The sequence below is a fragment of the Chiloscyllium plagiosum genome, chromosome 24 (assembly GCF_004010195.1).
Source record: "Chiloscyllium plagiosum isolate BGI_BamShark_2017 chromosome 24, ASM401019v2, whole genome shotgun sequence".
In the NCBI taxonomy this organism is placed as follows: domain Eukaryota; kingdom Metazoa; phylum Chordata; class Chondrichthyes; order Orectolobiformes; family Hemiscylliidae; genus Chiloscyllium; species Chiloscyllium plagiosum.
Window position 1 is genome coordinate 14899930 of NC_057733.1, and position 14185 is coordinate 14914114.

At 38.7% G+C, this 14185-nt stretch overlaps 1 protein-coding gene across 1 annotated transcript in view; it reads left to right on the top strand.

Annotated features, from left to right (window-relative positions):
- Positions 1–14185, top strand: part of LOC122562034 (dynein axonemal heavy chain 9-like) — a 508505-nt gene that overhangs the window by 248189 nt on the left and 246131 nt on the right. Inside the window, exons 45-46 of the mRNA XM_043714478.1 lie at positions 11059–11182; positions 13970–14112. Of these exons, the coding sequence (XP_043570413.1) occupies positions 11059–11182; positions 13970–14112 (267 nt within the window). The remainder of the gene's footprint in view (positions 1–11058; positions 11183–13969; positions 14113–14185) is intronic.

Sequence of the window (14185 nt, forward strand, 5' to 3'; positions counted from 1 at the left end):
CTTTGTTACGAATGCTACGAGCATTCAGGTAAAGTGCCTTAATGCTAACTTTCTTATCATTAGAGATATTGGAAGTCATAAGATGTCCTAAGTTATCCTTCCTTTTTGTTGCATTCCTAATCTGCCTCAAGCTTAAATCCACCTGCATACATGATATCCTCCTGCTTATCTTTCCATTTAACTCCATACTGCCTGTCGCTTTCACTTTCCCTTCCCCCAACTCAGAAGTTTAAAGTCCTACTGACCACCCTATTTATCCTCTTTGCTAAAACATTGGTACCAGGTCGGTTCAGGTGGAGACCGTCCCAACGGTACAGATCCCCCCGGTTGTGAACTGTATCTATTTAAACGTTGAAGTCTTCTTTCCCACTGTGATGTCTGTTTCTATTTTTGTAATCTACTTAACAATGAAAGTTTAATCTATCTCTGCTTCTGTTGTGTTCTGTCTCCCTCTCTCTTGCCATTGATCGTGTTGCCTATCTTTGCCTTGTCCCATTAATCAGGATGTTTGTCTCAGTTCCCAACGTTAGTGGTGTATGTTGGCCCTATCATGATTGAAGTTGACTTGGATGTTGCTCCTGTACACTTTTCCCAGATTGTTGGACTGATGTTGATTTTCACTCACTATGTCCAACGCTGACCTTTTTCAGTGCTGGTTGGAACTTGAAAGTTGAAGGAAGACGGTCTGTTTGCCTGTTTAATTCATCATTCTTATTGTTACAGATTCATAGAACATAGAACAATACAGCGCAGAACAGGCCCTTTGGTCCTCAATGTTGTGCCAACCTGTGAACTATTCTCAGCTCGTCCCCCTACACTATCCCAAAATCATCCATGTGCTTATCCAAGGATTGCTTAAATCTCCCGAATGTGGCTGAGTTCAGCAAGTGTGTTTAAAATAAATCCAAAATCGAATATTACCATTTTGTTGCCATTACACATCCTTGCATCATTGCTGCTCCATAATAAACTTAAAAATGTTCAATACTCAGCTAAGCTGAGTTATATTTTACTCCACCCTGAGACTCTACAGGATAATGTCACTGTTGGAATGATACACCAGAGTTTTCTGAACGATATGAGAACATCTATTGGATTCTGAGCAACTGATTAACTGTCTGTTTTTAAATACATTCTGATGCAAGTACAATATTCCATAAATTATTGCAAATACCATAGGACTAATGCTCTAATAATGAAAAAGGTAAGCTGCTTTGTAAATTCCTCATAACCACCAATAAATGCTCAGGAGGCAGCAATAGTGATAGTGAAGATTTGGAAACTTTTATACTTGGGTTTCAGTGCAATGTGTACAATTTCTTCAATTTCCTCATTTTTTTCACAGTCTGTGAATAGTATCTACACTGTTTGAATTTTTGCATTTATATAGGGTCTTTAGGAACAGGTTTCAAGGTGTGTTGATAAGGGGCCAGAGGAGATGAGAGAAATGGTGAACCCTTTCAAGGTCACGCTCTATATCTGTTATTGTAATGTTATGTGAGTGACATAATGATACTTTGGGATACTCTGCCAACAGAGAGCAGTGGTTGTTGAATTGTTTACCATAGAAATGCCATTCTTCACCATAGAAATGCCATTCTTCTAATAGGGACACCGGTTTCTGTTAAGTTCTGTGGCAGTGACCACCGACCGATTCAATGGAATGGATTTAATAATTGATGACTAATGCTTTGTTGCCTTTCAAAGAGAACATTTGGTACATGATGTTGTAAGCAACATGACTTTATTCTGTTCAGTACCCATCAAAGAACGATTCAGGTACTCCTTGATCTGCAATCAGTAGCATGCCAGGGACTGACTTACATTTTTCATTGTCGATAGTGTGGTGTTGGAAAAGCACAGCAGTTCAGGCAGCATCCAAGGAGCAGGACAATCATCAGGTCAGGCGAAAGCCCTTCATCAGGATTTTTTATTGCTATTGACAATTCATTGTAGGTTGATTTCCTTTTTTCGTGTCCCTTTTCTCCTTCAAGTGAAAAGTGCTAATTATTTTGTTCCATGTTCATACTTTTAACACTGGGTCATGTTATTAAACTCATTTGGATGAAGGTACAAATCAAATTCTGAGTGAGATACATTGTTTAGGCTGTGTGGAGTTTGCACAGTCTCCTTGTATCTGTGTGGGTTTCCGTTGGGTGTTCTAGTTTCCTCCCACAGTCTAAAGATGTGCGGGTTAGGTGCATTAGCCGTGCCAAATTGCACATAGTGTCTAGGTGGATTATCCATGGGAAATGCAGGGTTATGGGTAAGGGGTCTGGGTCTGAGTGAGATGCTCTTTGGAGGGTTGGTGTTGACTCAATGGGCCAAATGGCCTGGTTCCACAATATAGGGATTATATGATTTGCTTTGCAAATACAGCCACTTTGCTTTACGTTGATAGTGACATTTTCATTTGAAGCAATTCACATTTTTTTAAATATCAGAATTGGCCTCAGTACCAATCTGGGCTCACCAAGGCAAGAACAAGTATTTGCTTCAAATCTTGCCAATGTGAGTAAAATAAGGAAAGGTTAATGATCCCCATGTTACCACTGTCAAATGTATGACAATAATTTCAGAACATGAGCAAGCCAACTGGGAGATAAGAATATTTCTTTTGATCACCAATGATAAATCAAAAGAAGCACAAAAATAGCCTGTCCTTGTTGAACTCCACCTGAGTCCTTCAATCTTCCAGTGTTTGATAATATAAGAAGGTCCCTGGTGTTCTCAGCCCTATATTTCAGACAGCCTTTGTGCTTCATTACTGCCAATGTATCCTCTTAGTGTTTGTTGCTTTCTGCAGTAAATTAAGATTTTTCACAGTTCCTTTTAGAAGTCAATTAGGATATGCCCATGTTGATGTTAATTTGTTCCATTTATCAGATTATTCCCATTAAGAAAATATATCGCTAACAACAGAACAATATCATGAATTAATTGATCCCTGACAAGGCATCCTTTATTAAAAGACGCATTCCTTAATTGTGTTTCAACTCCATGTTATTAAATGGCACCAAACCCATTAAAAGTACTCAAGACTGAAATTAAGAAACATTTAAATAATTTGAAATGTGTGTATTTTGCTTTTCTTAATGCATAGAATGATCCAAAGCTTCCCTGACTAAAGTCTGTTCCCAGAACAGAATCTTCCAAATGTCATACGTAATGGGAAAACTATTCAACCAGTTGTGGGGAGAGAAAAAAACATTTATTCCTCAAATAAAAATCTGTTGACTGAATATGATCTAGTAATATGATATGAAGAGGATTACTGCTTGATGTAGGTCACAGTTGCATTTGATTGAAATGCTTTTCCATGAGTGTCCACGAGGAAAACAATGCAAAATGATTCAGGGGTCTAAACAGCAAATTTGAATGGAGATGTTTTGATATAAGGAGGTAGCAAAGTTATCTAAGTTAATATAGAATTGCATTAAAGTATTGCAAGTCTTTGAAGGTCATATTTAATTGTATTTAATCTGCTGTTGTTTGTCTGTGAAAGCTTCATTTATCCCATATTGGAGGTCACTTAGCTGGACAGTTGGTTTGCGATGCAGAGTGATGCCAAGAGTACAGGATTAATTCTGGCACTAGGTGAGGTTACCATGAAAGGACACTCATTCACAACCATTCCAGCTGTCTCTTTCCAATGAGAGGGCAGTCCTATATATAGTGCCTTAACCTTTACCCCATATTGGATCTTCTATCCAAAATTTAATTATGCCAGGACCATATGAAAGTTAATCACTTATTTAAGAGATTGAATGTTGACAGTGTATAAAGAAAACATAGAGTACATATTTTCATCTTTTGTTTACAAATTTGTTTAATTATGAAAATCATTCCATAAGGTCACAATCATTATATCATGCCTCCATTTGATTACAATGATTTGATCTCTGTCTTTTTTAATCAGATGCCTCCCTAACAGCTCTCTGAAACTGCCACAAGGGAGGTTTCCTGATGTCCTGAACAAATTCCTCCATAAGACATAGGAACAGAAATTAGGCCATTCAGCCCATCGAGTCTGCTCCATCATTCAATCAAGTTTCTCAATCTCATTCTCTTGCTTTCTCCCTGTAACCCTTGATCCCCTTGATACTCAAGAACAGATCTATCTCGGTCTTAAATATACTCAATGATCTGGCCTACACAGCCTTCTATGGCAATGAATTCCATAGATTCACCACACTCTGGCTGAAGAAGTTTCTCCTTATCTCTGTTCTAAAAGGGCTTTCCTTTACTCTAAGGCTGTGCCCTTGGGTCCTAGTCTCTCCTACCAATGGAAAAATGAGGACTATAGATGCTGGAGATCAAAGTCAAAGAGTGTGGTTCTGGAATAACACAGCCAGTCAGGCAGCATCTGAGGAGCAGGAAAGTCACTGTTTTGGATATAAGCTCTTTATCAGGAATGTCGACGTTTCGGGCATAAGCTCTTCATCAGGCATATGCCACTCTCTCAAATTTTTTACACATGTCTTCCACTGTGAAGACTGACATGAAGTAATTATTCAGTTCTTCAGCCATTTCCTTATTCCCCACTACTATCTCTCCAGTGTAATTTTCCAGCAGCCCAATATTTTGCCTCTCATTTGTCCTTTAGATATCTAAAGAAACTCTTATAGTCTTCCTTTATATTACTGGCTACCTAACCCACATATTTAATTGACTCCCTCCTTATTTATTTTTTTGTTGCCCTCTGTTAGTCTTTGTAAGTTTCCCAATCCTCTGCTTTCCCACTGCCCTTCGCCATGCTTCACCCTCCCTGTACCATGCTTCTTTTTCCTCAGGATGGATCTCTGTTGTGTCTCCTGAATTACTCCCAGAAACTTCTGCCATTGCTGTTCCACTGTCTTTCCTGCTCGACCCCCTCTCCCAGTCAATTCTACCAGCTCCTCCCTCATGTCTCTGTAGTTGCCTTTATTTAGCTGTAATACTGTTACCTCTGATTCTGTCTCCTTCCTCTCAAATTGTAGTATTTATTCAATCATAACAAGATCACTTTGACAAAGGGTCAGTTAGACTCGAGACATCAGCTCTTTTCTCTCCTTACAGATGCTGCCAGACCTGCTGAGATTTTCCGGCATTTTCTTTTTTGATTCCCCACAGATTCTATATCATCTGACTCCACTTTGTTTCTTACTATTGATTTAATTTCATTTCTTACTAATAAAGCAACCCCACTTCCCCCCTCCCACCTGCCTATCTTTTCGATAGGATGTATATCCTTGAATATTCAGATCCCTTTGCAGCCACATCTCCATGATGCCAACTGCGTCATACCTGTCAGTTTCGATCTGTATCACCAGCTTATTTACCTTATTCCTTATACTGTGTGCATTCAGATACAACACCTTCAGTCCTTTATTAACCATCCCTCTTCTCATTGTCTCTCATTTGTCCAGTGTGCTTGAAGTTTGATCGCTAACCCTTTCCATACACTCTGTCCTAATTGTGTCTGTGCTGGAGATTGTAATAACCTCTCCTGAGTTCTGCACTCTTACCTCCTCCTTTAATTCAATTTTTCTAATTTCCCCTATAACTGAACCCCCCCCACCCCCATCCCTTTTAGTTTAAAGCCCTGTCTTCAGTCCTAGTTACGATCCCCTAGGACTCTGGTCTGAGCACGGTTTAGCTGAAGACCATTCTATCAGAACAGGTCCCTTCACCCCCAGTACTGATGCCAGTGTCCCATGAATTCACCACATTTCTCACACGCCAAACTTCGAGCCACACCTTTACTTACTTAAACTTATTGACCCTGTACCAATTAGCTCATGGCTCAGGTGGTAATCCAGAGATTATTACCTTTTTTGGTTCTGTTTTTTTAATTTAGCTCCGAGCTGTTCATACTCCCTTAGCAGAACCTCTGCCCTATTTTTGTTTGTTATTGGTACCTACATGGACCACGAACATTGGATCTCTACCTTCCCACTCGAAGTTCCTCAGCAGCCCAGCTCTCGCGAACATTGCCATGTGGAAGAGACTAATTTATACTTCATTCTTAGTACGCTTTGTGGAATGTTTCTGTGTACAAAATTGTTGTTTCCAACAGCATGTCAAGCTATTTAATTGTTTTTAAAGTGTTTTAAGAGATGTGATGAAAATTACTGTGGGAGATGTGATGTATGTGAGTTAGGAAAAACGTGTATTAAGACTTTTCCATGAAAGTGTATCAACTGACACGGTATTATTTACAATTAATCTGACGGGTAGGACATTTGAGATTTTCTTTATTGCTTCATCTCAGCTGTATATTGAAAGAGGAATTTGACAGAATTTGATCTGAAATAAAATTTTGGGTAAGGGTGAGGAAACATTACCCAAGCATTCAATGCTGGAAATGAATCAAGGCCTTACCCTGCTGTATAAAGTCATACAGCATGAAAACAGACCCTTCAGTCCAATCAGTTCATACTGACTGTAATCCCAAACAAAATTAGTCCCACCTTCTTGCACTTGGTTTATATCTCTCCAAACCTTTCTTATTCATGTATTCATCTAAATGTCTTTTAAATGCTGTGGTTCTGTTCGCCGAGCTGGAAATTTTTGTTGCAAACGTTTCGTCCCCTGTCTAGGTGACGTCCTCAGTGCTTGGGAGCCTCCTGTGAAGCGCTTCTGTGGTGTTTCCTCCGGCATTTATAGTGGCCTGTCCCTGCCGCTTCCGGTTGTCAGTTTCAGCTGTCCGCTGTAGTGGCCGGTATATTGGGTCCAGGTCGATTTGTTTGTTGATGCAGGAAGAGAAACACCTATACAAGATATTCGCCAAAAACGGATATCCTCGCAATTTCATCAACAGATGCCTAAGGGAAAGACAACGGAACGAGGACATGCCGCAACCCAAAGGACTAGCCACACTACCATACATCAAGAACATCTCTGAAATGACAGCCAGACTACTGCGACCACTAGGACTTATAACAGCACACAAACCAACAGCCACACTCAGACAACAACTCACCAGAACGAAGGACCCGATACCCAGCATGAGCAAAACCAATGTAGTGTACAAAATCCCATGCAAGGACTGCACAAAACACTATATAGGACAAACAGGAAAACAGCTAACGATCCGAATCCACGAACATCAATTAGCCACGAAACGACACGACCAGCTATCCCTAGTAGCCACACACGTAGATGACAAGCAACATGAAAGGATGTCACCTAGACAGGGGACGAAACGTTTGCAACAAAAATTTCCAGCTCGGCGAACAGAACCACAGCAACGAGCGCCCGAGCTACAAATCTTCTCACAAACTTTGTCTTTTAAATATTGTAACTGTACCCACATCCATCATGTCCTCTGGAAGTTCATTCCACACGTGAATTCCAATCTCTGTGTAAAAAAAAATTGCCTCATGTCTTTTTTAAAATCTTTCTCTTTTCATCTTAAAAATATGCTCCCTCATCTTGAAATCTGCCACGCTTGGGAAAAGACAACTGCCATTCACCTTATATATACCTCTTCTTACTTTATAAACCTCCATAAGATTACTTCTCAACCTTCTACGCTCCAGTGAAAACAAATCCTAGCCTGTCCAGCCTCTCCTTGTAACATAAACCCTCTATTCCCGGCAACATCTTGGTAAATCTCTTGTCCTTCTTGGTGCTTTCCTAGCTGGCAGATGAGAAGTTCAGATGAGGCACTTAGTATTGATTAAAAATAAACAACTTTAACATTGAGTGTGGGAGGAAAGCAAATGTTAGTTAGTCAATTGAGAAGAGTCAATAAGAAGCGATGTGAAATTGCATTTCTGAAAATTTTTAAGATGTGCCTCAGCTGATAACCCTCACATTTCTGAATCTGGTTTCAGTTCATACTGCAGAGACCTGGGCACAGAAATCTGTGCTGACTCTCCATTGTGTTACTGGTGATGTGTGACAGTATCAGAGATGCTGTACTTTGGACAAGCAATTAAACAGAAATACTGTCTGCACCCTCAGATGGACATAAAAGGTCCAGTGTCACTTTTTCAAAGGAGAGTTGTGGAGTTCTACCTGGAATTCTGGCCGATATTTATCCATCAGCCAACATCCCTAAAAGCAGACTACTTGTTCAATCTCGCATTTGGGTTTCTGGGAGCTTAATGTATATATAAATTTGCTTCAATATTTCCTAAGTTGCAACCAAAACTACACTTCATAAAAGTATTTCATTCACTCGAAAGCATCTTGGGACATCCTGTGTTCAGGAAATGAGCTTATAAATGCCCTCTTTCTTTGTAAATGAGGATAATATTATCAAGTAAAAAGGAGACTAAAAGAGAAAAAAAGCTTGACACTATTTGTATTTATCATCTAAGCAAGCTACAGTTATTTCCACTTGAATATATCACACATTTGGCTCATTTCACATTTACAAATAGTCCCAGCTCCACAATGGGTTTGTGATACCTCTCACTTTTTATCATCATAAATCTCATTCCTATCAGTGATCTGATCTTGAGAGTTATGTAATGGAAGGTATTATAAAATAAAATAAAATTCCACAGCAATGAGACATAATAAATGCCACTCTGGATTGAATTTTACAGTTTTATATATATTTTATATAATGTCATACATTTCAAGGCAAATTACTGTAAAATTGAAAAAGAATACTGCACAGCACTATCTTTTGCCTGATTCACCTTGATGCTGTCAAATTCATGTTTATCTTAAGAATGGATGCTTCAGGGTTGGAGCAGAAAATGAAAACGATCACTGGTCAAGATCCTTTCTAAATCCCAGCCCCGTATTTGAAGCAGCGCCTACCTGTTGAGTTCTATAAAAGTATGGAGATTGTGCGTGCTCCTTAGGCTACAGGCCCAGTTTGAATGCTCACAGCCTTGGAAGGTTGGCTTCCACTGTAGGAGAGGACCATGCTGGCCCTCCAACTTGACGTGCTTTCACGATTTAAAAGAAAAGAACCAACTATGGCCTGACAGCAACCTGACCACAATTAAGGAGGAGAAAACTCTACCTCTTCCGCCACCCACTGGGAAAGTCAGCTGCAGGTGAAAACCTGTCAGGTAGCAGACCTGTCACCCTCCCATACTGCCTTCATTTCCATCTTGCTATCAAAGCCACCTCCTCAGAACTGGTATGGTCTAACCTGTTTGTTCCAATTAAACATCCAAGACTTCACTCTTGTTTGATATAATGGCAAATACATTCCTCAACTTGTTGCTGACTGGAACCCATCATCTCTGTTGTACTGACTATTGTGAGGGACTGCATTGTTTTCACTGACTTCACTCTTCACAGCATAAATGGTTTTATCTGGTTCCTGATATGACCAACCTTCTTCTTTCTTTATTTTCAAGTAAAAAGAATCCCACAATGTGGTTTTTTTAAATAAAAACTGACTTATCGATTTATTGCAAGACAAAATGTTTTCAGAGAAGGTGCAAAACCGATCTCACCTAGTTTATAGTGTGAAAAATAAAGTGGTTTACTTGTCTAAATAATTACAAACATGACCGCACACACAAGGATAACAGGAAACTGATAGATTTAGTTCTGTGGAGATTTACTTTTGGTGAGAATGAGTCATATTCTTGAAAGTACAATGGACAAGATTGAGGGTGTGGAGGTGGTGGCTGGTGTAACACTCTGCCATCTGTAGATTCGCATCACAAAAGCATGTCTCTGGGTTCTTGTAAGATATAGGCTAGTCATGAATTATAGAAACATGAGGTTTTCCTGCCACTTTTCAAAAGGAGAGTTAAGTTTCATAACTGCATCCACTACAAAGATGCTTCAGCAAAGTACACACACATGGTGAACAACTTGCTGTGTAGCAGACTTCCAGCTCCTCACCAACTGAACATCATAAATCATCTCAAAGCCTGCAAACCACGATTCAAGCAATGCAGGCATAAAACCAGTCATAAAAATAATCACATAGTTTCCTAGAGGCAAGTTTATGCAAGCAACTATCAGCAATTGTCCAGTACGATATCATTTCTAAAAAATGCCTTGTTTTATAAAAAATGTCCCATTGCCCACTGGGAACAAAAGAAAAATCCATGTCGCCACAATTATTCAAACTCTAGTCCACAAAAATGATTAAATATACAGAAATCATAATTCTGTACTCACTCCAGAGTTAAGAGCCTATGGATGACCATGAAATTATTGTCAATTGTTGGACAAAAAACCCATGTGGTTAGCTAATGTCATTCAGGGAAGGAATCTGGCTTTCTTATCTGGTCTGGCCTACATGTGACCCCAGATCCACAGCAATGTGATTGACTCTTAACTGCCCTTTAGGCAACTAGGGATGTGATGCTGTCCTCCTGTGAATGAATAAAAAAACTTATGTCGATATTAGCTTTTGTGTAACCTACTTCTGTCTATATGTCACCTTCTACATATTCTTGTGATATTTCCATGGCAACTTATATACAATCCAATCCTATCTGGATTAATTTTTGTGCGACCAATCTCAATTGTGTTTTCTATCAAGTAAACCCCTGTTCTATGCATTATCTTTTACCTTACACATTAATCCCTTCATTATCTTTGTAATGCATTCCTGTCCACATTATTCTCTTCTTGCTGTTGAGTCTTGGCTAAATGGGAGTACTGTTGCCTCTGAATCATAAAATGTAAACACCACCTCAAATAATTGAACACATAATCTAGGAGGATACTTGAATGCAGTATTGGGAGAGAGCTGCATTATCAGAGCTTTTTACTTGGATGTGATGTTTAACCTGGATTCTGTTAACCAGCTTTTTGGTGGATTTAATGGATCACCTATCACCAGTTGAAGAAGAGCAGGGAAATTCTAGCATCTTTGCAAACCATAAGGAAACTCCAATGAAAAGCAGATTATTTGGAGTATCGTCATTGTTTATCTCCTTACTGAGACTTGGCTGTCTGTGCAGGCTTTGCTGCAACATTCCCAAAGTGCTGTTCTGAAGTATTTAACATCTTTAAATTGCTTTGACACATCTTTAAGATTTAAGGTGTATTATACAAATGCAAGTTCCTTCCTGAGCAGTGCACTAAGATATACTGCAATTACTGCACCCTTGGCAATAACCTGGCTTTTTCCTTACACAGACTGACCTTGGTAGCCTGTACTTAAATGCTGGAGTCAAGAATTTGGGCACTGTATTCCTAATGACGGATGCTCAAGTGGCTGATGAAAAGTTTTTAGTTCTCGTGAATGACCTACTTGCATCAGGTAAGGCCTGTGTTCATTCTAAGGTAGGTATGTTGCTTTTTAAAATGCTCTCATCCTTTGAGACATGTTTTTTTCATTTTATGATTCTCCATAGATTTCCAACTGAGAATTAGCACTTTTGCTTTCAGTGCTCAAAGCAGCATTAATACTCATCCTCTTTCTCTATAAATGAATGTGTTTGTGCTAACATAGGGTAGAACAAGACCATAAGATTCAAGTGTAGGCCATTTGGCCCATCAAGTCTCACTGTGATTCAATGAGATCATGACAGCTCAGATGATCTTCAACTCCACTTCCCTGCCTTATCACCATAACCCTTGATTCGAAATTGGTTAGCAACTTGTCTATCTCAGCCTTGAATGTACTGAACCACCCAGCCTGACAACCCTCTGCAGAATGATTACAATACTCCCATTTTAAGGAAAAGTAATATGAATCAACAAGGTTCTTGCTACAGAGCTGTCTATAAAGATATATCATGTAAATAGATATAACGTTATTGGAAACTTGGTGTCATTACAAATTATATCTGGCCTGAAAGTAAGAGTGTCAAATTTTAGCATGCAAATGTTCAGTGTGCCTCTGTGGATGTCTTTTGTCTCGTATTTTAACAGAAGTATTAACTCATTTATACAATAAGCTGCTTGATGTTAAAATCGAGCATCATGTCATATGAAATGTTAGGTATTCATATTCACTAGAAGAATGCTATCTCAATAGATTAAAAATGATCAGGGTTGGAATATGTACTGGATTGTAATTGATGAGATCAAATGAGACTGAAGACTGAGAAAGAATATTGAATACCTTGTGCTATTATTTGAACTACAAATGACATGTTACACTGTGATTCAAATATTATTAATGTGGAAGTGGATGGATTTGATAGAATAGATCATAGGTAGTATAGAAAGGTAACAGGGCTGTGGACATGATTTGGAGATGCCGGTGTTGGACTGAGATGGAGAAAGTTAAAAATCACACAACACCAGGTTATAGTCCAATAGGTTTATTTGGAAGCACTAGCTTTCAGAGCGCTGCTCCTTAATCAGGTGGTGGAGTATAAGATTGTAAGACACAGAATTTATAGCAAAAGTTTAAATTGTGATGTAACTGAAATTATATATTGACAATGACCTGGATTGTTTTAAAATGACCATGTTGGTTTCAGTTCTTTCATATCTAAATCACACAACATTTCAAAGTTACATTAAAAGTTACATACAAAGGGCTGTGGAATCCATCTTTTTCATAGTGTCTCATTTGAACGTTGACTGAAGATGGTGCCAACAGTTCCAGGAGACAGAAAATCATAAAAATCATCTTAAAATCCTTGAAAATCCTGAAAATTTCTGTTGCAACACATAATGGAAAGGTTGGCAATATAGGAATGTGATTTGTAACATCACTCTGGTATGTGACAATTTTTTGTGGATCAGTGCCTTGATCATATCATATCATTTTTAGAGCAATATATCTTTCTTTTCTGTAATGGTAGCAAGCTTTGAGACAAAAGCAAATTTAATGCAAATAAAAAAATGAACCGTTTCATACTTACTGCCTGAATAGAAACATTTTTCAAAATTCCACATAAAGAAAATGTTAGCATTGTATTTAAACAGCTGAGGATGAAATTACTAGGTCACTATCAGGAGTACATTCATATAAATACATAAACATTACAAAATGGACCATTCAATCCAACCACATGAGTAACTAATCATATTCTATCTTTATTTATATAACCCTCACCCTCTTGCCCTTAAAACATTCTGGGATTTTTATTCCCCTGTTCACACATGAGGGCCGGGTACTGGAAAGAAATACATCTTCCAGGACATGAATGTGCATTTGTATCATGCCTTGGGTCTCTTGAGAAAAGAACATGGATTTGCTTCATTTTACAAGTACCTGAAAATGATGGGCAGGAGAAGATTGAATTGTCCCTCAAACTTGTCTCACACTCATAAAACAGTCCATCATGCCTTGGTATCTCCAACTATTTCCCGACAACTTAACAACAACCCAGAAGTTGTGGGGGGAAAGAAAACAACTGTGTAGGAAACCAGGAGCTGATAGTAGAAAGCAAAAACATGGGAACATTGCCTCTCTACTCCCCTCAGCGAGACAAAACCTGACCAGGAGATCATGTCGACCATTATCTATTCATTCGCTTCTACGTGATGTAATTTTTGTTCCAGTCACAAAGAGGTCCAGTTTGGTCTTGAAGCAATGACTCAGTTAACTTGTGTGAACTTTTATGTGCCAGTTAATGACTCTTCCAGCAAATTTCAAATACCATTGTGTGGAGGAATTAATGTGCTGTGCATGTAAATACAGAAAATCCTGAATTGTGTGGCTTGTTCAATCTTCACTGTTATGACTGTATAAGCAGGGCTAAAATAGCATTAGATTTTATTGGTAAATGACAGCAGCAATAAAATAGGTAGTTCAGGATGCCAGCACATGCATCATTTTGATTTGTAGTAAGTCCCATTCTATCTCCAGTGCTGAATCTGTAAGGTGCCCTTGGGCAGAAAGCCATCATAAATGAACTTTCCATCTTAACTGCATAAATATCTCTTAATAAATAAGCAAATGCAAATTACTTTCTCTCCTGAAGCAAAAATCTTTGTACTAGATGAAAAATGGGCTCTGCATAATTTTTATGGGTGCCTCAGGATGTGTTTGCATTTTGTTTATCATGTATCACTCTTGATGGTGATTATTGAACAGTATTTTATATAACTCACCTAATGTACTGTACCTCACCTCCGCCACCCATAGGTGAAATTCCTGACTTGTTACCTGATGAAGAGGTGGAAAATATTATTAACAATGTACGGAATGAAGTCAAAGGATTGGGATTGATAGACACCAGGGAAAATTGCTGGAAATTCTTCATAGATCGTGTCAGGAGGCAACTAAAGGTAATTCTGAACCAAAAGAAGTTCCTTTTCCTTTTTACTTCTGATTGTTTGTTCAAAGCCTGAGCAGATATAA